Genomic DNA, 24329 nt, shown 5'->3' with positions numbered 1-24329 from the left:
GTGACAGCCCTTGAGATATTTGAAGCTGGCTATCTTATCTCCTCTCGGTCTCCTCCTTTCCAGGCTAAACATACCCAGCTCCTTCAACCGTTCCTCATCAGGCCTGGATTCCAGACCCTTGATTATCTTGGTCGCCCTTCTCTGCACACCTTCCAGCTTGTCCATGGCCTCCTTAAATTGTGGTGCCCAGAACTGGACGAAGTATTTAGGCCGTAGTTCTGGACACATTTATTTTGCAGCGGGAAGTTTTCCTGAATTTCGCAGGACTTAACTACCGAATAAATACGATCCGCCTGGAAGAAGGCTAGAGGCGAAAACCGTATTCCCTCGACCCGTATTGATTCTTGGGGCGATCCTGAGGATGCTTCCTCGGAAGTTAGTTTCACTGTTCAGGAGAGCATCCTGAAATATGTTCAGGATCTCAGCCTGAAGTTGTCATCCTGTCTGCACCCTGACCCAGGGAGTCCATCCCACTGAACCCCATTAGAGAAACAGTGTGGTCTAGTGGTCAGAGTGTGGACTAGGACCCCGGAGACTCGGGTTCAAATCCCCACACGGCCACGAAGCTCACTTTGGGTGCCCGTCACAGCCTCTCAGGGGATTAAATGAGGAGGGGGAAAACCGTGCGCGCCACCTTGAGCTCCTTGCAGGAAAAGGTGGGATTTAAAGGCAATAAATAAAAGAAAATAAGAGGAATAAACGCGACAGGAAGCGTTTGAACCTGCAGCTACGATTGCAAGAGCGCAGCCACGGACACAATCGCGCCGTAGGAGATAGTTCCGAGTTAAAACACATCTGTGATCTTGTGAATCTGCGGAAGCGGAGTTAGAAAAGAAGCGGATACTGCAGGGGGCCCAATCCAGCAGTAAATTCTGCGGCCCCGCGGAGGGCGCTCCCCTTCCTTTCAGGGAATCGGGCGCAACAGAACTTCTCGCTGGACTGGGCCTCAAATCGCCAACTAGACTCCCCAAGTCTCAAGCCCTAAGCAAGTTCAGAGAAGTGGATCCGAATGAAGCCGACAAGGTTTCCACTGGATTGTCTCAGGACAGATAAAAGGAAACCCTTCTGGATGCAGCGCAGTTAAACTGTGGAACTCCTTCCCGCAGGAGGCAGAGATGGCCATTAACTTTGATGGCTTGAAAAGAGGATTAGACAAAATCATGGAGGAGGGGATAGGACTATGGATGGCTCCTAGCCAGGATTGCACCTCCCTCCACGGTCAGAGGCACCAAAGCCACAGGAGGAGAGAATCGCTCGGATCCTGTTTCCCACAAGAGGCATCTGGTTGGCCACTGTGGGAACAGGATGCTGGACTAAGATGGGCCCTGGCCTGATCCAGAAGGTTCTTCTCACGCTCTTATGGCTATGGTTGCAAGGAGGCGGCCAGGCATACACTCAGGCCACAGGCGTTAATCCGGAGTTAAGAGAGGGCTCGTGTACCCATGGGGTTAAAGAGAAGCCGATTGTGCCCGAGGTTACAAGGGAAATTGGATCTATCCGGAGGAGAGGGCCCAATCCGGCGGTAAATTCTGCGGCTCCACCTTCGTTTCAGTGGATCTTGCGCAGCAGAACTTCCCTCCGGATTGGCCCCCAAATCTCCACCTAGATGCCTCAAGGCTTAAGTCCTGAGCAAATTCGGAGAAGCGGATCCGAATGAATCCGACCAGACTTCCATTCGGCTGCCTGAAAAGCGAAGCAGCGAGGTTTTGATGAGCGGGTCTCTAGTCAGTATCCTGGCTCCACGTCTGTCATTTCCACCCTCTCTGGAAGGAGCAGGCTCCTGCCCTTTGTAGCTTCCCGGTTGGGAAGGAAGGAGGGATTCGCAAACGCCCCCCTGTTCACCCTCCCCTGCACCCAACGCCCACTCCTCCAGGCCAAAGATCTCCCCTGTGCTTTCGGATTTGCGAGCGCGCATCTTTGCGGCCAGGGAAGAGATTTGGGGTTGCGTGTGTGTGTGTGTGCGGGCGCGCGTGTTGCGTGTCCTGTGGGAGCAAGCGTCGCCATGCCTCCTCCTCCTCTTCTTTTAGCCCCCTCACTTGGGGGTTACCAGATCCGCGCGCTTAATGGGGTGTCAAAAAGCGCCGGGCTCCTTTTTGCGGGGAGGGGGAGTTGTTACACCCCTTCCTTGACGTCAGCAAAAGGCATTATAAAAGGGGGGCGTCGGTAGAGATCCCAGAAGCCACGATCTCCCCCCGTGAGCTTAGCAGCGATCCCGAGGAGCGGAGACGTCGCAGCATCAGCAGCGCCACTCCACCGCCTCGCCCCGTCCCGTCGGGCTCTCCTGCGCTCTTCGCCTCCTTCCTCCGCTCGCTTTCCCCGGGAAAGAGCTGCTCTCTCCGGCTTCGCCAGCATGCTGACCTGCCGCCTCCAGTGCGCCCTCGCCCTGCTCGTCTCGGTCGCCCTGGCGCTGAGTACCGTGGCCGCCGCCCCCTCGGACCCGAGGCTCCGGCAATTCCTGCAGAAGTCGCTGGCCGCAGCGGCGGGGAAACAGGTAAGGGACCCAGGAGTCCGAGGGAGGGTGGAGGGAGAGAAGGGCGTGGGGAGCAGAGCTAGAAGGAAGCCGGAGCGTCTCTGAGCAGGTGCAGAATCCCTTTTCCTTATCACTACTTCGAAGCAGTAGCAGCTGCTGGATCAGACCCTAGACCTGCTTCCCCTTAATGCAGAGGTAGACTGCCGCTGTCCATAGAAGTTCCACTCCTCAGTTCTATAAAGAGTTAATACGAACAGCAGAAGATATCCCAAATGGGTGTTGGGCGAGAGGTTATTTTATTTTACTCATTTAATAAGATTTTCTCCAATGACAAACGAAAGTGTAAACCATAAAGCATCTGAGCCTGGGAGGACAAAGATATAGTGCATTCATTTATTTTATAAAACCTCAAAGCAGTTTACAAAGAGAATAAAGCAATAAAATTATGGGTCAAATCAGTCAAAACAACTCTGAGATATTCAAAAGGTAAAACTGCCAATGAAATAGACTTACACATGCATCAGCTATCTAAATATCTGGGTAGGTTTGTCCAGACAAAAATGTTTTTTGCAGGTGGTTAAAAGAGTACAGTGCAGATACCTGTCAATAGGCAGGGAGTTGTAAAGTGTAGTGCTGCCACAGTAAACTACTGATTTCTCACAAATGTGGAATGACCATTATGTGGCACCTGTAACAGTGCCAGCTGCAAAGGAGCAATCAAGCATTGACTCATGCGAAGATTCCCTTTACCAATAACAAACAAACAAAATCAAGGTATTCTCTACCTCTGAGTCCCGTCGTTATTGAGAATAGAAGTTCTGTGAAATCTGGTATGAGCCAGACATTTGCACCTACTGGTGGCCCTGAGATGCAAGGAATCATGCCATATAGAAGATATATACTGAGCTCAGTCCCTCTCTCTCTCTTCCTCAAAGGAATTGGCCAAGTATTTCCTGGCAGAATTGCTCTCAGAACCAAGCCAGGCGGACAACGAGGCCCTGGAATCAGACGATTTGTCCCGTGGAGGCGAGCAGGATGAGGTGAGGCTGGAGCTGGAGAGATCGGCCAACTTGAACCCAGCTCTGGGACCCAGAGAGCGCAAAGCCGGTTGCAAGAACTTCTTCTGGAAGACATTCACATCCTGTTAGCTCGATAAACCTCTTCCTTTCCCCCTGTCTCCACCTCCAGCCTCTCCTTTCTTTCCCAGTCCCTTCATGCCAGGAGCTGAAGACTGTATTGTATAAAATTCATTGTTAAGGTAACATGAAAAGGAAAAAACAACACCTCACTTTGATTTTGAAGTTGTTTTAATAAAACAGTCAGTTTCAATTGTACACAATTTCCTTGGCGTTTGTGATTTTTGACTATTTCTTCATGACACACTGACCCCCAACCAACCCCATCCCACATTGCAAGTCACTCTTGTAGGAACGTTCAGGGAGGCAGGAGAGGATATATTGTTAAATAATACCCTTCCTAACGTGTTAGCAAGTCCCTTTACTTAGCAGAGCGCACCCCCCATTCTAATACACAGTGGTTAACTTGTTGCAGGCTCGTTTGAGCCTCTCAATATAAAATTCCTGGTAAGATCCCTTCTTGTCCCCCTTAAAAAGAATAGACACGACAATCTTATGTTAAAAGTATAAAAGTAGTTTACTCACATTCATTCAGTTCACAGTTGGATCCCTGAAGGCAAACTTAGGCTACTAAAGTATGTGGAACTATCCCATAAGGGAGTCAGTCCCAAGTGACTGCAGACAGGCAGTCATTTCTGCTCACACGTTGAAAGCAAGATGGAGAAAAGGAGAAACAAAAAGAGGAGGGGGGCTGTGTGCCTTTTGGTTTTGTTAACTGCACAGGTAAGGTCACGCCCATGTCTAGTCACATGCAAAGGAAGTTGTGTCCCAGCCCAGCAGGAAACAGGAAGTTAGATTCTTGGCTGGTACAAAGCATCCTGCTGCATGCCCACTCTAGGAATGCTGTACTTGACTGCTATGTGTTTCACATCCCACAACTCTGATGTGCCCTTTTTAATCCCTTCTTGCAATAAAGTTTGTGCTTCAAAGTGTCATGGTTATAAATTTTCTTTCTGCCCTTCTGTAGAGTTCAGGTGAAAAAGCGATGTCATGAGGGAGACCTCTAAAACCATCTCTAGTTTCCCTGGTTTTAGGAGGATTGAGTCCAGTGCAGGCTCTTCAATTTAATATTTGTTTAAGTGGAGATGTCAGGAGGTCTTTCACAGGCCAAGGACATCCTTGAACCCAGCACTCATGCTTAAGACGTGTGTCTGCAAAAAATAAATTAAAAAAAATAGATGGAATTTCCAGAATGGTTAGACACATACTATTTTCACAGATAAGACATTTTGGCAGTGAAATAAACTGACTACACAAATGTTTTAAAGTATATTGGCTCTTAACTTAAGATATTAAAATTTGCCCTGGTGAGAAGCAGAAAAGTCAGCTATCAGTAGCTGTTAGAAAAGAGAGAGACACCACTGTGATGAAACCTTTCTAGCTCAGCCTTCCACAACTCAGTGCCTTCCAGATGTTTTGGACTATGCATCCCATAATTGTTAGCCACATTTGGCCACGTTGACCAGGCTTAATGGTGTGGGAATGTTCAGGGAGGCAGGAGAGGATATATTGTTTAATTATATCCTTTCCAACTTGTGTTAACAAGTTCTACAATTTAGCAGAGTAACATCCCCCCTTTTAAACTTGCACAGCGGATAGGTTTGCCAGGCTTGTATAAGCCTCTAAAATAAGTTTCCTGGTAATTTCACCTTTAGTCTCTCATAAAAAGAATAGACATGACACAGTCTTGTAGAAAAGTATATAAAAGTGTTTACTCACATTCTGTTCACAAATGGATCCCAGAAGGCAGACTTAAGTTACAAAATATATACACCTGGAATCTATCCCATAAAGAGATAGTTCCTTTGTCCTCTCTTGGCTGCAAGCCAGGAGAGCATGTCAGGCTAAGGAGATGTTGCTTCTTCAAGGAATGGAGTCCGAGAGAGATGGCTGCCTCCACTGAGGTATTTTGTTACCTACACAGGTGAGGCCACACCCACCTCTGGTCACATGCAGAGGAAGTCTGTCCCAGTCCAGCAGGGAACAGGAAGTTCTGACTGGCTGGTCCAGACATTCCCTTTTATGTCCACTCTAGGAATGTTGTACTTGACGGCTCTGTGTTTCACATCCCACAGATGGGAGTCCTAGTCCAGGAGTTCTGGGTTGGGGAAGACTGTTTACATTATCTGCTTAGGTGTGGTTTGGTAATTAAATACGTTGCACTGAATATCTTTCATAAGAAAACTTGCTGGATCAGGCCAATAGCCCATCTGTTCCAGCATTTGCCAAACACATTCAATCATCTCTCATGCAAATTATCCTAGTAGTTAATGACAATCATATATACCGGCAGAGGATGTAACCCAATGTCCAGTACAGTGGTACCTCGGGTTAAGAACTTAATTCATTCTGGAGGTTTGTTCTTACCTGAAACTGTTCTTAACCTGAAGCACCACTTTAGCTAATGGGGTCTCCCGCTGCTGCACGATTTCTGTTCTCATCCTGAAGCAAAGTTCTTAACCCAAGGTACTATTTCTGGGTTAGCAGAGTCTGTAACCTGAAGCCTATGTAACCTGAAGCGTATGCAGTGGCGTAGTGTGGGTTGTCAGCACCCGGGGCAAGGCAAGTAATTTGCGCCCCCCCCCCGCTGCACTGTCCCTCCCCCAGATAGTCCCTCGCTCTCTCTCCGCACCACACTGCACCGCACGCCTGGCACCCCCCGCCCCCACAGTGGGCGGCGACCCGGCGGCTCGGATCAGATTCGCACAGCCAGCACTGCAGTGAGAGAGAGAGTGAGTGAGCCATGTAGGGGCAGAGAGCTGTGAGTGCGAGTGCCCCCCCCCAGATGTTGCGCCCGGTGCGGCCGGCCCCCCCTGCACCCCCCACGCTACGCCACTGAGCGTATGTAACCTGATGTACCACTGTACTGTGTTGAAAATATCATTCCCGCATGTTGTGTTCTGGCTTGGCCCAGAGTTGCCCGGTGGCCAGAGCACCTGCTTATTGCAGAAAGTCCTAAGTATCTCCCTTCAACACATTCACAAAAACATGGCTCTCAAGTGACAAGGAATGGAAAAGACCCTTCTCTCCCTTGGATCGTACAAAGCTTCTGCCAACTAGAGCTGGAAATCTGCAGCAATGGGCTGATCCATTAAGAGGCAGCCTCATGTCTTCACCATCAAATAATTTCCCCCTAATTAAAAGCAATAAAAGATGCTCCCTTTATGCTTATAATGGACAGCAACTTAGAGTCTTCTTTTTCTCCTCCTTCTCCTTCTCCTCCTTGGCTTATAAGGTCTTAAGAACAATGGCCTCTCTAGTATCTGTGGGAATGTTCAGGGAGGCAGGAGAGGATATATTGTTTATCAATATCCTTCCTAACGTGCGCTAGCAAGTTCCTTAACTTAGCAGAGTTTCACATTCCCCCTTTAAATGCACAGCATATAGCTGGTTGCAGGCTTGTGTAAGCCTCTCACTATTATATACAATTCAGTATTGAATTTTATATTCCTGGTAAGTTCCTTTTTATCCCTCTTAGAAGAATAAACACACAACGATATTGGGGATAGTATATAAAAGACTTTTACTCACACCTTCAGTTCGCAGTTGGATCCCTGATTGCAGACTGCAGATTGCTAAAGAGCTGCTCCAATGACGAAGTAAGACAAAGAGAGGAAGTGTGCAGCGTGCCTTGTCCTTTTGTGTGACCTAGGAAGGCAAGGTCATGCCCACCTCTAGTCACATGCAAAGGAAGGATGCTCCAGCCCAGGAGGAAACAGGAAGTTTTTGACTGGCTGGACCAAAGATTCCCCCGCATGTCCACTCTAGGAAAACAAGGAATGTTGTACTTGACTGCTACTTATGTATCACATCCCACAGTATCCTGTTCTCACAGTGGCCAAACAGATGCTCTGATGGGAAACTCACAAGCAGGACCTGAGCATAAGAGACCTCTCTCCTCCTGTGATTTCCAGCAACTGGTATTCAGAGGCAAAGTATAGACATCCTGACTAGTCGCCATTGTTAGTGTTCTCCTCCTCCATGAATTTGTCTAATCCTCTTTTAAATTCTTCTAGGTTGGTGGCCCTCACTGCCTCCTGCAAGTTCCAAAGTTTAACTATTCATGACAAGAGCATAGCTGTCAAGTGTCCCTTATTTGAAGGGACAGTCCCTTATTCCAGCACCATGTCCCGCTGCTGTCCCTTATTGATGGATGTCCCTTAAATGTCCCTTAAATGATGTCCCTTAAATGTCAAAGGAAGCAGCTCCTCTCCCTCCCTCCCTGCTGGCCAGGGAGGAGGGAGGCTCCAACTGTGTTGCTTGGCTGTGTTGCTCACCCAATAAGAAGTCTAAGAACGACCGGGGGTGGAGCTTGCATGCCTTGTGTGTGGCTAGTTAATGCAAGCTGAGGGGGTTTTGAATGCTGGGCGCCATTTTGTTGCACGTGCTGCTGCAAACTTTGCAGTGCAAAGCCAGGCCGGGGAGCCATCTTAAGTTGAGGCTGCATAGGCCTTGTGGTGCATGTGATTCAGATTCTATTCAGTTGAACCTCTGGTTACAAAGTTGGTTGGACAGTGTTCTCGAAGCTACCCAGCATGAGTTTGGCCAGACTGCAGGAGGACAGGAAGACTGGAGTGCCTGGAACAGGTGAGGCTGCAGGTCCCTTATTTTCAAGGCTGCTGGTCCCTTATTTTCAAATCTGTAAGTTGACAGCTATGGACAAGAGACCAAAAAAAAAAAGGTCTCAAAGTGACTTAAAAGCATTTAAAGAGCCTAAGTATACATGAATGGCTACATTAAATAGCTCATAAGCAGTCACAGACAACCCTTTGGCAGCAACACCTCCTCAGTGGCAGCTGTTTTTTTGTGGTTGTGCACAAAAGTTTGCAATTTCCACACAGTCACAGACCGGGCGCCACACCTTGTTCTTTCAACTTGCTACCACAACATTAGAGCTAGAGAGAGTTTTGTGTGTCTCATTCCTCGTCCCGCAATGTCAAGGACACGCACACAGATGCTGGAAGGAGGCTAAAGATTTCATTAAATTCTCATGTTAAGGATTTCTACCGATTCTGAAGAACAGTAGTAGGGTTTGGCAGCAAGGAAAACCTTCAGCTGAGCTATGTGGTCTGCCCTCCATGCAGTTTCAGGGGAAATCACATGAGTGCTTGTGAACCAAACATCACCGTAATATGTCAAAGTCTTCCAGGAAAGAACAGTAGACTTTGGCTCCTGGGTCTAGGACAGTTCATTTCATGCCAAGTGCTCCCCATTCCCCAGGAGAAGGGTCATAGCTCAGTGGCAGAAGATCTTAGGTTCAATCCCTGCCCTCTCCAGGTTCCCAATGGGTGAGAATTTGTCTAATAATTCTTGGGAGCTGCTGCCAGTCAGTGTAGACAGCACCGCGCTAGATGGGACCCATGGTCTGATGAGGCAGCTTCCCAAGTTCCTATTAAATCAGCCCATGGTTCAGAACCATGAGCTCTGGAAACTTGTTTTATTTCAAAGTGAAGAGCTGTGGCTCAGTGGCAGAGAATGTGGCTTGAGGGAAGGAAATCTGCAAGATCTCTGCTGCAGTCACCACAACTGGAAGGCCGTGTACAGTTCTGGTCACCTGGCCTCAAAAAGGATCTTGTAGAACTGGGAAAGGAACAGGATGCTGGACTGGATGGGTCCCTGGCCTGATCCAGCAAGTTCTTCTCACGCTCTTATGGCTATGGTTGCAAGGAGGCGGCGAGGCACACACTCAGGCCACAGGCGTTAATCCGGAGTTAAGAGAGGGCTCGTGCACCCACGGGGTTAGAAGAGAAGCCGATTGTGCCCGAGGTTACAAGGGAAATTGGATCTATCCCGAGGAGATTGAAACGAAGGGCCCAATCCGGCGGTAAATTCTGCAGCTCCACCTTCGTTTCAGTGGATCGTGCGCAGCAGAACTTCCCTCCGGATTGGCCCCCAAATCTCCACCTAGATGCCTCAAGGCTTCAGTCCTGAGCAAATTCGGAGAAGCGGATCCGAATGAATCCGACCAGACTTCCATTCGGCTGCCTAAAAAACGAAGCAGCGCGCCTGGAGGTTTTGATGAGCGGGTCTCTCGTCAGTTTCCTGGCTCCACGTCTGTCATTTCCACCCTCTCTGGAAGGAGCAAGCTCCTGCCCTTTGCAGCTGCTCCGGGAGAGTAACAATTCCTCCATGGGGAGGGAATGAGGGATTCGAAAACGTCCCCCTGCGCACCCTCCCCTCCACCCGACGCCCACTCCTCCAGGCCAAAGATCTCCCCTGTGCGTTCGGACTTGCGAGCGCGCCTGTGGGAACTTTGCGTACCGATTCTCCGTTAACAGGGCAGCTTTGCGGCCAGCGAAGACATTTGGGGTTGCGTGTGTGCGCGCGCGTTGAGTGTCCTGTGGGAGCAAGCGTCGCCATGCCTCCTCCTCCTCCTCCTCTTCTTTTATCCCTCCCTCTGCAGACACGTGTCAGCCCCCTCACTTGGGGGGGTAACAGATCCGCGCGCTTAATGGGGCGTCAAAAAGCGCCGGGCTCCTTTTTGCGGGGGGGGGAGTTGTTACACCCCTTCCTTGACGTCAGCAAAAGGCATTATAAAAGGGGGGCGTCGGTAGAGATCCCAGAAGCCACGATCTCCCCCCGTGAGCTTGGCAGCGATCCCAAGGAGCGGAGACGTCGCAGCATCAGCAGCGCCACTCCACCGCCTCGCCCCGTCCCGTCGGGCTCTCCTGCGCTCTTCGCCTCCTTCCTCCGCTCGCTTTCCCCGGGAAAGAGCTGCTCTCTCCGGCTTCGCCAGCATGCTGACCTGCCGCCTCCAGTGCGCCCTCGCCCTGCTCGTCTCGGTCGCCCTGGCGCTGAGTACCGTGGCCGCCGCCCCCTCGGACCCGAGGCTCCGGCAATTCCTGCAGAAGTCGCTGGCCGCAGCGGCGGGGAAACAGGTAAGGGACCCAGGAGTCCGAGGGAGGGTGGCGGGAGAGAAGGGCGTGGGGAGCAGAGCTAGAAGGAAACCGGAGCGTCTCTGAGCAGGTGCAGAATCCCTTTTCCTTACAACTACTTCTAAGCAGTAGCAGCTGCTGGATCAGACCCTAGACCTGCTTCCCCTTAATGCAGAGGTAGACTGCCGCTGTCCATAGAGGTTCCACTCCTCAGTTCTATAAAGAGTTAATACGAACAGCAGAAGATATCCCAAATGGGTGTTTGGCGAGAGGTTATTTTATTTTATTCATTTAATAAATTTTCCCCTAGAAATGGTAAATCCGGATTAACTGGGTGGGGATACAGGTTGGCATTTTGATGAAGCTCACTGCACAACGGAACTGCTGAGTTAAGTGTCACAGGTAGCACTGACCTCTCAGCAAAAAACGGGTTGGAAGCGCCCTTACATGCACCTACTGGGTGTAAATCTATTTGCACTCAATGGGGGGCTAGATGACCCAGACCTTCCAGACCTTGTACTAGATGACCCAAAGCCAGTATGGTGTAGTGGTTAAGAGCGGTAGTCTCGTAATCTGGGGAACCGGGTTCGATTCCCCTCTCCTCCACATGCAGCTGCTGGGTGACCTTGGGCCAGTCACACTTCTCTGAAGTCTCTCAGCCCCACTCACCTCACAGAGTGTTTGTTGTGGGGGAGGAAGGGAAAGGAGACTGTTAGCCGCTTTGAGACTCCTTAAAAAGGGAGTTAAAGGCGGGATATCAAATCCAAACTCTTCTTCTTCTTCTTCTTCTTCTTCTTCTTCTTCTTCTTCTTCTTCTTCTTCTTCCAATTCTACAGTTCTACAGTTCTATGATTATATGCGTAAGCTTGTGCTGTAGCGCAAGAAACATGCAAGTAGACAAAGGCTGTAAACGAACAGCGTGAACTTAAAAAAAATCAGTCATAAAGCCAGCCTCAGATGCAACCACACCACAACCGAAATTAATCCCGCTCGCTGGTATAGACATCTGGGAGACATGACTGAGAGACGCAAATTCCAAAGGTCCTAGGACTTCCTCGACAGTTGGGGTGTGTCTTAGACTAAACTCTGACCAGGGGGACGCCTGTAGCTCAGAGTCCAAGCACGCCATGCTCCGAGGTTTAATCCTTGGCCAAAGCTCAGTGACAGAACATCTGCTTTGCGTGCAGAACGTCCCAAACTCAATTCCCACTGGCAACCTCTCCAGCTGGGAGAGACTTCTGCTGGAAACCACAGAGAGCCACTGGTCAGGGTAGACAACAGTGGACTAGTTGGGTCAGCAGGTTCTGACTCAGTATAAGGCAGGTTCCCATGTTCCTTTTAAATCAGACCTTAATTCGGGACCATGAGAACTGGAATCTGTTTTATTTTTCAGGGGAAGAGCTCAGTGGTAGAGCATACGCATCTGCATCTGCGCTGCAATTTCCCCACCCCACATTGTTGTCATCAGTTTCAAAAGCACAACTAAAACACATGCAATACTAGAGAAAAGCTTCCCCGGAATTTCCTAACAGCAGAAAGCATTTTTATGTTTTCATCCAGTCCTTTTATGCAATAGGGAACTGGCCAGGGCTAACAGAGTTGTTTGGTGCGGAGCTCTCCGTGGTGCTGAAAAGAACATCACTCCAACAGCTCAGCCTGACCAAGCCTTGCATCCTAGCGAGTGTGTTTACATTGCAGGCTTAAGAAAGTGACCAGAGGGATGTTGCAGAGGGGGAAGGAAGTTGGCTTCAATGCCATGTAAGAGCACAGAGTTTCAGGGGCCAACTGTGTTGGCAAGCATAGGAACAAAGAAAGCTGCCGCACACCGACAGTTGGTCCATCTTGCTCAGTATTATCCACAGTGATTGGCCGAACCTTTCCAGGGTTTCAGACAGGGAGTCTTCCCCAGCTACCTGGAGATGTTTGGGTTTGAATCTGGGACCTTTTGCCGGCAAAGCATGCTCTCTACCACTGAGCCAAGCAAATGTTTGAGCTGCACAAAATGACTCAATGCAATAGTGAGGTGCAAATATAGTGGTACCTCGGGTTAAGAACTTAATTTGTTCTGGAGGTCCGTTCTTAACCTGAAACTGTTCTTAACCTGAAGCACCACTTTAGCTAATGGGGCCTCCCACTGCTGCCGCACCGCCATTTTGCGATTTCTGTTCTCATCCTGAAGCAAAGTTTTTAACCCGAGGTACTATTTCTGGATTAGCGGAGTCTGTATCCTGAAGCATCTGTAACCTGAAGCGTCTGTAACCTGAGGTACCACTGTAACTCTTTTTAAAGGTGCTGTTCCAATAGCTGAAGAATCTTTTAAATTTTATCTGTCTTTTCCGCTGAAAATCTCCACCATCTTAAAGAGCTGGTTCATACATGCTGTGACCCACCCTTCAGAGTGGATCCAGATTACTGCTTCCTTCCACTTTTGTTAGATGCTGCCTTCTGCAATAGCTGCATCCATAGGAAGCCAGACCATTTGGTCCCTCTAGCCCAGTGTTGTCTACACTAAGTGGCAATGGTTCTGAGGCATGTTTCAGGTGGGGAGTTTCTTCCAGCCTTAAGTGGAGACAACGGGGATCAAACCTGGGACCTCCTGTGTGCCAAGCAGGTGCTGTACCATTGAGCTAGGGTCCTTCCATTTGGCAGTGGGTGCCAAAGGGACTGAGGAATGACAGGTGCTGGCACTGCCCTCCACCCACAAGCCATGAACATTTTCCTTCCAAAAAATGTGATGGCCTCAAAATCCACTACATGGTGAACCTCTCTAGATGATGAACCTCCTATTCAGGGTCAGTCCTACTGTGGGAGATGTGGAAAATCCAAACCAACCTCTTTTCCTTGGATCAATTATTGTGCAGATCACAGCTCCGTCTGCAAATAATTGGGGGGGGGGGGATAGGAGAGGGTATGAGGTGAGATCTTCACATCTGCCTTGGTGGATCTGACGAAAGTTCACCTAGTCCAGCATTTGCCTGCAATTGCCAGCCAGAAGCTCCTGGAAAACTGAGAAGAAAATTACTTACTATTTCCAGCTGTTGTTTGTCCCCGCCCTCAAAGAAAACCTCACCTCTGGTACTGAGAGGGAAAATGTGTCTGTACATGGGGACGGCTTTAGCTATTTTCTTCAGCAACTGCTTCTGGATCCGTCTTATATGATCTAATACTTACCGTATTTTTCGCTCTATAAGACGCACCAGACCACAAGACGCACCTAGTTTTTGGAGGAGGAAAACAAGAAAAAAAATATTCTGAATCTCAGAAGCCAGAACAGCAAGAGGGATCGCTGTGCAGTGAAAGCAGTGATCCCTTTTGCTGTTCTGGCTTCTGTGATAGCTGTGCAGCCTGCATTCGCTCCATAAGACGCACACACATTTCCCCTTACTTTTTAGGAGGGAAAAAGTGAGTCTTATAGAGCAAAAAATACAGTATATGATCTAATACAGATATGATACTGAAGTTGGACCATCTTGCTCAGCATGGTTGACACTGACTGGCAGTTGCTCCCCAGAGTGTAGGTGGGTTTTCTCCCACCCCTATCTAGAGAAGTTTGAATCTGGGTCCTCTGCATGCCAAACAGATGCTCTCTCATGGAGGCATGATCCTTCCCAATTAGGAACATGAGAAACTGTGCTATAACGAGTCACATCAGTGGTCCATCCAGCTCAGGAGATGGCAATGGCTCCCCAGGGGCCTTTCCAAGGATGGAGTGGGGAATCTCTGGACCTCAGAGCAAACATGGCCCACCAGGTCTCTCCATCCAGCCCTGGCCACACCCCCTCTTCCCAGACCACACCCCTCCCCAGCTCTGCTTTGTGTCCTCCTTGAACACTCCTTGAACTTGCCTGCCTCAATGGAGGTGTGTGGATAGGGGCATAGCCTACCATGCAAAGGTAAGATTCACACCTGTTGCTCCGCCCTCTGTTGTCTTTGGCTCCACCCACTACTGGCATGTGACCGCCAGAACATTTCCCATGAGGTCATGTGACCCTCGGGCTGTGAAAGATTCCCCACTGCCATTCTAGGTCCTCTTCAAGCTGTGCCTTTGTCAGAGATGAAATGAATGTAAATAGAAGGCATTGTCCAGGGATACAGAACCAATTTCTGCCCCAGTGGCTCATGTGGTCATCATAAAAAAAAACTACTGACAAGAGCCTCTCTCTTGTCTGATATGCAATATTGGTTAATTGATTTTTTTTGTACAAAAGCACAAACATAACAAAAAGAGAGAAAACAACAACAACAACAAACAAAAGTGTAAACCATAAAGCATCTCAGCCTGGGAGGACAAAAGGACAAAGATATAGTGCATTCATTTATTTTATAAAATTGATTGTAAAAGAAAACCTCAAAGCAGTTTAGAAAGAGAATAAAGCAATAAAATTATCAGTCAGATCAGTTAAAACAACTCTTTAAGATATTCAAAAGGTAAAACTGCCAATGAAATAGACTTACACATGCATCAGCTATCTAAATATCTGGGTAGGTTTGTCCAGACAAAAATGTTTTTTTGCAGGTGGTGAAAAGAGTACAGTGCAGGTGCCTGTTAATAGGCAGGGCGTTCCAAAGTGTAGGTGCTGATTTCTCACAAATGCAGAATGAATATTACGTGGCACCTGTAACGGGGCCAGCCGCAAAGGAATAATCAAGTATTGACTCATGCGAAGATTCCCTTTTAACAACAAACAAAATCAAGGTATTCTCCATCTCTGCGTCCCATCATTATTGAGAATAGAGGTTCTGTGAAATCTGGTATGAGCCAGACATTTGCACCTACTGGTGGCCCTGAGATGCAAGGAATCATGCCATATAGAAGATACATACTGAGCTCAGTCCCTCTCTCTCTCTTCCTCAAAGGAACTGGCCAAGTATTTCCTGGCAGAATTGCTCTCGGAACCAAGCCAGACGGACAACGAGGCCCTGGAATCAGACGATTTGTCCCGTGGAGGCGAGCAGGATGAGGTGAGGCTGGAGCTGGAGAGATCGGCCAACTTGAACCCAGCTCTGGGACCCAGAGAGCGCAAAGCCGGTTGCAAGAACTTCTTCTGGAAGACATTCACATCCTGTTAGCTCGATAAACCTCTTCCTTTCCCCCTGTCTCCACCTCCAGCCTCTCCTTTCTTTCCCAGTCCCTTCATGCCAGGAGCTGAAGACTGTATTGTATAAAATGCATTGTTAAGGTAACATGAAAAGGAAAAAAAAATACACCTCACTTTGATTTTGAAGTTGTTTTAATAAAACATTCAGTTTCAATTGTACACAATTTCCTTGGCGTTTGTGATTTCTATTTCTTCATGACACACTGACCCCCACCCCCCATCCCACATTGCAAATCACTCTGATGTGCCCTTTTAAACCCCTTCTTGCAATAAAGTTTTTGCTTCAAAGTGTCATGGTTATAAATTTTCTTTCTGTCCTTCTGTAGAGTTCAGGTGAAACAGCGATGTCATGATGGAGACCTCTAAAACCATCCTTGACTATGGTCATCTCTAGTTTCTCTGGTTTTAGGAGGATTGAGTCGAATGCAGGCTCTTCAGCTTAATATTTGTTTAAGTGGAGATGTCAGGAGGTCTTTTACAGGCCAAGGACATCCTTGAACCCAGCACACCAACTGATGTTGGCCTTCATGCTTAAGACGTGTGCTTGCAAAAAATAATAATAAAAAAATATGAGAAGGAATTTCCAGAATGGTTAGACACGTACCATTTTCACAGATAAGACATTTTGGCAGTGAAATAAACTGACCACACAAATGTTTTAAAGTGTATTGGCTCTCGCCTTAATATATTATAATTTGTCCTGGTGAGAATCAGAAAAGTCAGCTATCAGTAGCTGTTAGAAAAGAGAGAGACACTACTGTGATGAAACCTTTCTAGCTCAGCCTTCCACAACTCAGTGCCTTCCAGATGTTTTGGACTACGCATCCCATAATTGTTAGCCACATTTGGCCATGTTGACCAGGCTTGATGGGAGTCCTAGTCCTAGAGATCTGGGTTGGGGAAGGCTGTTTACATTATCTGCTAAGGTGTGGTTTGGTAATTAAATATGCTGTTCTGAATATCTTTCATAATAAAAGCTTGTTGAATCAGGCCAATGGCCCATTTGTTCCAGCTTTTGCCAAACATATTCTGCAAATGTTGGGAAAACATGGCCTGCACTGCCATAACTTTGGGGAAGTTCCACGTTCTCTTGTTTTGTCAGTTTAAAACACGTTGCTTGTCCACAAGGATTGAATGCATTGGAGGAGATGTGGAGTATCATTAAGGCTTTCTTTTTATTTATTAACTGCTGTTAATAAATGTTAACTGCTGCCTCCCTTGTTTTGGGAGGAGTAGGGCTGAAGCTGAGCTGTATTGTGAAATCAGTGGACAAATGGGTTTTTCTAAAAGGTTCCTGAGCGATGTCAAGGAGAAGTGGAACTAAACTCATGGCTAACATAAACTCTTGAATAATATCTCCTCTGCGAATGATAGAGTTCCCTGAATCATATCGAATACTGAAGCAAAGTCTCCAGCGCTTGAAAAAACAACAATCATCTCTCATGCAAATGATCCTAGTAGTCAATGACAATCATATATATCAGCATGAAATGTAACCCAATGTCCAGTACTGTGTTGAAAAGATCATTCCCGCATGTTGTGTTCTGGACTGGCCCAGAGTTGCCCGGTGGCCAGAGCAGCTGCTTGCATTGCAGAAAGTCCCAAGTATCTCCCTTCAACACATTCACAAAAACATGGCTCTCAAGTGACAAGGAATGGAAAGGACCCTTGTATCCCCTGGATCATACAAAGCTACGGCCAACTAGAGCTGGAAAGTTGCACCAATGGGCTGATCCATTAAGAGGCAGCCTCATGTCTTCACCATCAAATAATTTTTCCCAATTAAAAGCAATAAAAGATGCTTCCTTTATAAAGGACATGCTTATAATGGACAGCAACTTAGAGTCTTCTTCTTCTCCTCCTCCTCCACCTCCTCCTCCTCCTCCTCCACCTCCTCCTCCACCTCCTCCTCCTTCGCTTTTTCTTCTTTTTCTTTTGAATAATACTTTATTTAGAATTCAACAATAACAAAGGAAAAAAACCCCAGTAGTTGCTACATCAATTCATTGCAATTAACCAATTTTAACAATACATAAATAGTAATAGAAAAATTACCCAACAACACTTTTAACTTACTGAAGTTTTCCTATTGCACTTTTATCTCTTTCTTAACATATCAAAAAGAGAAAGACCAAGAAAGGCTTATCTTCTTGGTTTATAAGGTCTTAAGAACATAAAAAGAGACTTCTGGATCAGGCCAATGGCCCATCTAGTATCTGTGGGAATGTTCAGGGAGGCAGGAGAGGGTATATTGTTTATCAATATCCTTCCTAACTTGCGCTAGCAAGTTCCTTAACTTTTTTTCTCCCTCTCTCAGAACACCAGAACTTAATACCCTCCTAGTGTCCCAATGTCCCAATTTTCCAGGGACAGACCCGGAATAGCGAAAGCCTTCTGATTTGATCTCAGAATGTCCCTCTTTCCCCCACCAGTGCTGGCACCACCAAGCTCAGAGAGGACGATGAGCTGGCGCTTGTTCTGAGTGTGGCAGTGGCAGCAGCAGTGGCAGCAGCAATGAGGGAGCATCACGTTGTCTCTCCATGGACTGCCACTGCCAACTTCCTCCTTGGGGCAGCTTGTAGCAACTGCTGGAGAACGGGCAAAGAGGAGGAGAGGTTGCTGCGGCCAAGGCCCTGCCATGCATGATGTGCTGGCTCCAAGGGGCAGGCAGGAGCGCCATCTTGCCCTTGGGATTGTGGTTGTCTGCCACCGCAACTCACATGGGTGGCATCACACACACACGGCTGCACGTAGCGTGTGTGACGCTGCACGCACCATGTTGGTTTTTTTTAATGCAACTTCACAAATTGTTTATTCAGCCGGAACGAATTATCAGTACTCCATTAAATTATGCAAATATGCAACTTGGTTGTAACAAAAGCCTAGGATCACATCCTACACTTACAAAGTAACATTTGTTGGAAAAAGTCAGCAGCAAAAGAGCATATACGATAAAATCCGCATGCCAAACATTAATGTTTTCCTAGCCAAAGAAACAAAACCATGACATTGTCATTGCAAAAAAATAAGAATAACTGAAATACTGAAATGCATAATAAATTTATCAGAACAAAGAAATTCTTATACAAAACACATTTCCTATTTAGTTTCGCTTTATAAAAAGGCACTTTGTTTATAGCTAAAATTGATTAATGCTCTTGTTAAGCCTCTCTTTATAATCAATGTATTTCAAGTTTTCTGTAAAAACCCTTTGATATAAACATTATTAGTGTGTATTTTTGTATTAATCAGTTAACCATTGTGTTTTCTATTTTAAAATAAGGTTCTTGAGTGCCGGAAAAAACACTTGAGCTTACACATAGTACTTAAATATCAGACATATGACTTCATGGTGCCATAGCACAATAAAAAAATTCCAACTCATTTTCCTTGTCACACGCATTATTTGAGACATGTGCATGTGATGTCACATGTCCACATTGCAGTGCTGGCATCTCCTCTTCTTCCTGCTCTCTATAGCCTTTTCTGTGGGGGACTCTGTTAGAATTCCTGCTCCGTGATGGCAGTCATGGGATTTTTGTCTATCACATGACAAATGTATGTTTTCACTCCACAGAGTGCGAAGTGACGGAGACAGGATGTTTGTGTTACTGTGTTCCGTGAAGTATTTCAGTATGTCAGGAGTTCAGCCTACATTCGAGTAGGACCCTGGCAGAGACACATGCCCGACTGGCATGTTCCCTCCCTCCTGGTTGAGCCCCACTCCCCCAGAAAAGGGTGCTTCACTGGCTGCCTGTGGAAAGCAGAGCTGAACTGTGGGTGCCCAGCCCCCACAATTATATTATTGTGGGTGGCCAAGCACCCATGGCTCCCACGATCAGGGGGCAGGACTGCCCTGGGTGGGAAGAAAGGGGAGCTGAGCAGACTGCAAGAAGTCTTGATATTTTTATAAAAATGCTTTGTGCATCCGTATCTAATCTTGCCGCTTTCTAAAAGTGATTTATTGGTGTGTGTACAGTGGTACCTCAGGTTACAGAGGCTTCAGGTTACAGAGGCTTCAGGTTACAGACTCTGCTAACCCAGAAATAGTACCTCGGGTTAATAATAATAATAATAATAATAATAATAATAATAATAATAATAATTTATTATTTGTGCCCTGTCCATCTGGCTGGGTTTCCCCAGCCACTCTGGGCGGCTTCCATAGAAACCAAAAATACACTAAAATATCACACATTAAAAACTTCCCTAAACAACTTTGCTTCAGGATGAGAACAGAAATCATGCTCCGGCGGTGCAGCGGCAGCGGGAGGCCCCATTAGCTAAAGTGGTGCTTCAGGTTAAGAACAGTTTTAGGTTAAGAACAGACCTCCAGAACGATTTAAGTACTTAACCCGAGGTACCACTGTATTCCATTCGTAAGCAGGGCGTTTTACAAATTGGTCTCTTGGATCTATGTATAGTGGACATTGCAATAAATAATGGTACAGATCCTCTACACAGGGTTGCCCACATATACAAAGTCTCTCCTCGTACTGTACTTGTACCGACCATCAAACACCATCGAGGGCACCAATTGGAATCGTAATTCTGCACCTAAGAATAAAATGAAATCAAGGGGTTTTCTCCCGGCTGGTGTGCTGTGTCCCGTTGGTGGCACTCAGCCTTCTTCTGATAGGAAATGCTCTGCATGGGACAGGGGGGCAAAAGTGTGGGGGATTGAGGAGGGTCAGCTGGGCAGGGAGTGAGAAATGTCCCTATTTTCAGCCGAGGAATGTTGGCTTTCCTGGAACTTGTGGGCATGCAATGAATGTTGGAAGACTCAGGACAGACCAAAAAAGACCTTTTTTCATGCAATGCATAGTTTATGTGTGGCTGTGTATTCTTTACTGAAGAATGCAATGCATAGTTTGTGTGTGGTTGTGTATTCTTTACTGAAGAATAAAAAGTACAAAATTAGAAGTGCGCAGAGTAAGATAAGACACACACACACACACACACACGAAATAGTACCCATGTAGATCAAAACAAAACAAAACAAACAAACAAACAATATTGTACACATTACGCAAAGGGGGATTGTTATTGTAGATAACCATTGCATAGTTAAACTATGGAACTCCCTCCCACAAGAAGCAGTCACCAACCTGGATGGCTTTAAAGGGGGATTAGACAAACTCACCTTGCCAACAAAGGTCCGTATAGTTAAAGCTCTGGTTTTCTCAGTAGTGATGTATGAAGTGAGAGCTGGACCATAAAGAAAGTTGATCGCCAAAGAATGGATGCTTTTGAATTATGGTGCTGGAGGAGACTCTTGAGAGTCCCATGGACTGCAAGAAGATCAAACCTCTCCATTCTGAAGGAAATCAGCCCTGAGTGCTCACTGGAAGGACAGATCCTGAAGCCGAGGCTCCAATACTTTGGCCATCTCATGAGAATAGAAGACTCCCTGGAAAAGACCCTGATGTTGGGAAAGATGGAGGGCACAAGGAGAAGGGGACGACAGAGGACGAGATGGTGGGACAGTGTTCTCAAAGCTACCAGCATGAGTTTGACCAAACTGCAGGAGGCAGTGGAAGACAGGAGGGCCTGGCGTGCTCTGGTCACAAAGAGTTGGACACGACTAAATGACTAAACAACAACAAAGACAAACTCATGGAGGAGGAGAGGGCAAATCGATGGCTACTAGCCATTCTGGCTATGTTCTCACTTTACTTTCCTAGGAAGCAGACCTTTGAACACCACTTTCTGAGAACTGCAGGTGGCCATGGTGCTGCTGTGCTCATGTTGTGCCTGCAGGCTTCCCAGAAAAGGCATTGGGTTTGGCCGCTGTGACAACAGGATGCTGGATTAGATGGGCCATTGGCCTGATCCAGCCGGGCTCTTTTCATGTTCTGATAGATGGTGGGGGAAAGGGCTGTGTGCGCACTTTCGTTTCCTCCCAAGAAAACAGCAGCTTCTCGCTTACTCCGCCTCCCACTTTCTGATTCCCTGAGAGCTTTTCACTCTCGGCAAATAAATGGCAGCAAATTCTCTCCGTGTGCCGGAGGCTAAACAAATAAACAGGCAAGCAAACAAGAGCACACATTTATGATTCATTCTTTATTCTGCAATCAGAGCTCAAGCACATTTCCCAGAAGAAACAATTTGTAGAAAAGCACCGGTTTCCTTTGCACAAATTGTTAGGCTTCGTATTAGGGTTCAGCGAGGAGGAGAGGCTTGAGATGCAAACATTTCTTTTCTAATGCAAGACTTTTGGCCGCAGAGGTCAAAATAAATGGTGCTCTGCCCGCTGCCCGTTATGTGCAACAAATGTTTTGCTAAGCTACTTATCCAGCCTAGCAGGTCTGCCTGGATCTAGTTGCCTGTTGACACCAGACCCAGTTAGCAGATTTCTTTCTCTGAGGGAAAAAGAATGATCTGAAGAGAGCAGTATAGAAATGATGATTTTTGAGAGCTAGGACCCCTTCCTTGAGCAAAAAACCAAGCAGATTGTAGGGAAAGACCTGCCAAAAAAGTTGAAAAACATCTTCATGTATGCGACAACGGCCGCAAGAGTTCTGGTAGCACAAGGATGGAAGACTGAAGAAACCCCAACTAAAGAATCATGGCAAGAAAAATTGATGGACTATGCAGAGCTGGCAAAACTGACATACAAGCTACGGGACAAGGATAACTGTGACTTTAAGGATGAATGGGAACCCTTTACAAAGTATCTGAAGACGCAACAAAGAGAACTGGACTCCTTGGCAGGTTTTGAATAAACATTCACAAATTTTTTATTGATAATAATCAGCTAAATAGTTTGAGGATCTATACAACTTTGTAACATGCAGGAAACAGCATTTTTAGAGAAATCAAAGACTGGAACTCAGGGAAGTCTGGGGGTGGGTGGGTTCCGTGGGGGGAGGGAGGGGGAGGGAGGAAAAATGGGGGGGGGGGAAACAAGAATGATATATTTTTGGATGTCTTGTTATAATTTTGAATTATAACTAAGCAGGTGTCTCACACAAAATGGGAGCAAAAATTGCAGAGTTAGCAAAGAAATCTGCATAATATGCAGATTAGATCACCTAGGTTAGTGAAGTGGGACATGAAAGCCCCCCTTGAGGCAGAATTCTTTTCCAGCATCCACGCATTCATTCTACATGCATTTGTTGTATGGACGGAATGAAAACTGAGTAAAACAAACACAAGGATTAAATACCCAACTTTCCTTAGGAAGCTATTAGAGGCAAGAAGGCTTCCTTCAAAAAATGGAACAGCGAGGAATGCTAAAAAAGAATTTGAGGAACACAGTGCTAAAAACATTAAGACCAACAACAAGTTCTTTAAATATATTAGTAGCAGGAGACCACCTAGGGAGGTGGCTGGATTCAAGGATGACACTCTAACTGTTGGGATACTGACAGGGAGACAAAGTCCATTATGACTCCACGTTGTCTCCGGACGTCCATCGATCTCCCGTAGACACGCAGTATCAGCAATTAGCGACAGGAGCTCCAGAAATAGCTTGCCACATTCCAGAGCCGATGCACGCTCTATCAGCAGATAATGCACACAGCGAAAGATGCACTCAGGAGAGCATATTTACAAGTTTATTCAGCGTTGGTCAGAACAAAGAAAACATGACTGCCTGCTTCAGTGTCTCCGGCACAGAGAGAGAAACAAAAGCAAAGACACAACAGAAACATCCTGTGAAACAGGAAATACGCAGGCTGTGACACAAACATCCTGCTCCCTTTTAAGGTGGAACGGAAATATCCTAACACTAACTGCTATAGGATACTATAGCTACCCACCACTGATGAACAAAGTGAAATAGAAGGGAGATGGTGATAATAAAATCATAGAATTACAGACCTGGAAGGGGTCCTAAGAGTCAACTACAATTCTATGCTTCTGTGTTTCTTTGTGTACTGTTTAACTTGGTCCACAGTTGAAAAATACCTAGCAGATTGACTTCTGCTTAAAAACCTGCAAGGAAGGAGAGTTCACCACCTCCCGAGGGAGACCATTCGACTGTCAAATGGCTCTTACTATCAGAAAGTTCTTCTTAATGTTTAGTCGGAATCTCCTTGCCTGTCATTTTAATCCATTGGGTCAGTTCTACCTTCCAGAGCAGCAGAAAACAAGCTTGCTCCCTCTTCCTTGTGACCGCACTGCAGATATTTGAAGACAGTTCTCATATCTCCTTGGAGTCTCCGCTTCTCCAGGCTAAACACCCCAACTCCCACCAATCGTTCCTCATAAGGCTTCATTTCCAGACTGTTGGCCATTTTGGTTGCCCTCCTCTGCCCACTTTCCAGCTTGTCAGCATCCTTCTTAAATTGTGGCACCCAGAACTGGACACAGGACTCCAAGTGTGGTCTGACCAAGGTAGACTAGATCTGGACACTAGACCTCAACAAGCTTGGAATAGAATTAGAAGAGAAGAAGAGTTTGGATTTGATATCCCGCCTTTCACTCCCATTAAGGAGTCTCAAAGCGGCTAACATTCTCCTTTCCCTTCCTCCCCCACAACAAACACTCTGTGAAGTGAGTGGGGCTGAGAGACTTCAGAGAAGCGTGACTAGCCCAAGGTCACCCAGCAGCTGCATGTGGAGGAGCAGGGAAGCGAACCCCGTTCACCAGATTACAAGTCCACTGCTCTTAACCATTAGAATTAGCTTTTGATGATGATGATTTAAAATTATCTCCCAACCTTCATCCTGAGGGCCCATGGCGGGCTTCAATAATTAACGCACCATGTTAAACAACATAGTTGTTTTTAACTTACAAGTCCCAC

The 24329-nt window shown here is 46.8% G+C and overlaps 2 protein-coding genes across 2 annotated transcripts; both read left to right on the top strand.

Moving 5' to 3' along the window:
* Positions 1-2157: 2157 nt before the first annotated feature.
* Positions 2158-3809, top strand: LOC310678475 (somatostatin-like). Its single transcript, XM_083442477.1, has 2 exons — positions 2158-2491; positions 3406-3809. Exons 1-2 carry the CDS (start codon positions 2351-2353, stop codon positions 3616-3618), a joined length of 354 nt encoding a protein of 117 aa, XP_083298603.1. The 5' UTR covers positions 2158-2350; the 3' UTR covers positions 3619-3809.
* Positions 3810-10156: 6347 nt separating this feature from the next.
* On the top strand, positions 10157-15872 carry LOC310678474 (somatostatin). The gene is made up of 2 exons (XM_083442476.1): positions 10157-10484; positions 15339-15872. The coding sequence occupies exons 1-2, from the start codon at positions 10344-10346 to the stop codon at positions 15549-15551; spliced, it is 354 nt and encodes a 117-aa protein (XP_083298602.1). The 5' UTR covers positions 10157-10343; the 3' UTR covers positions 15552-15872.
* Positions 15873-24329: the final 8457 nt, after the last annotated feature.

Source organism: Podarcis tiliguerta (genome assembly GCF_965153285.1).
Source record: "Podarcis tiliguerta genome assembly, chromosome: 5".
Lineage (NCBI taxonomy): Eukaryota > Metazoa > Chordata > Lepidosauria > Squamata > Lacertidae > Podarcis > Podarcis tiliguerta.
Note: the sequence above shows the minus strand (reverse complement) of the source record. Positions and strands in the feature narration are given on the sequence as shown.

Coding starts and splice junctions, on each gene's coding strand:
- LOC310678474 (XM_083442476.1), top strand. CDS start 10,344: ATGCTGACCTGCCGCCTCCAGTGCGCCCTCGCCCTGCTCGTCTCGGTC. Junction 10,485..15,338: donor CCGCAGCGGCGGGGAAACAG/GTAAGGGACCCA, acceptor TCTTCCTCAAAG/GAACTGGCCAAGTATTTCCT.
- LOC310678475 (XM_083442477.1), top strand. CDS start 2,351: ATGCTGACCTGCCGCCTCCAGTGCGCCCTCGCCCTGCTCGTCTCGGTC. Junction 2,492..3,405: donor CCGCAGCGGCGGGGAAACAG/GTAAGGGACCCA, acceptor TCTTCCTCAAAG/GAATTGGCCAAGTATTTCCT.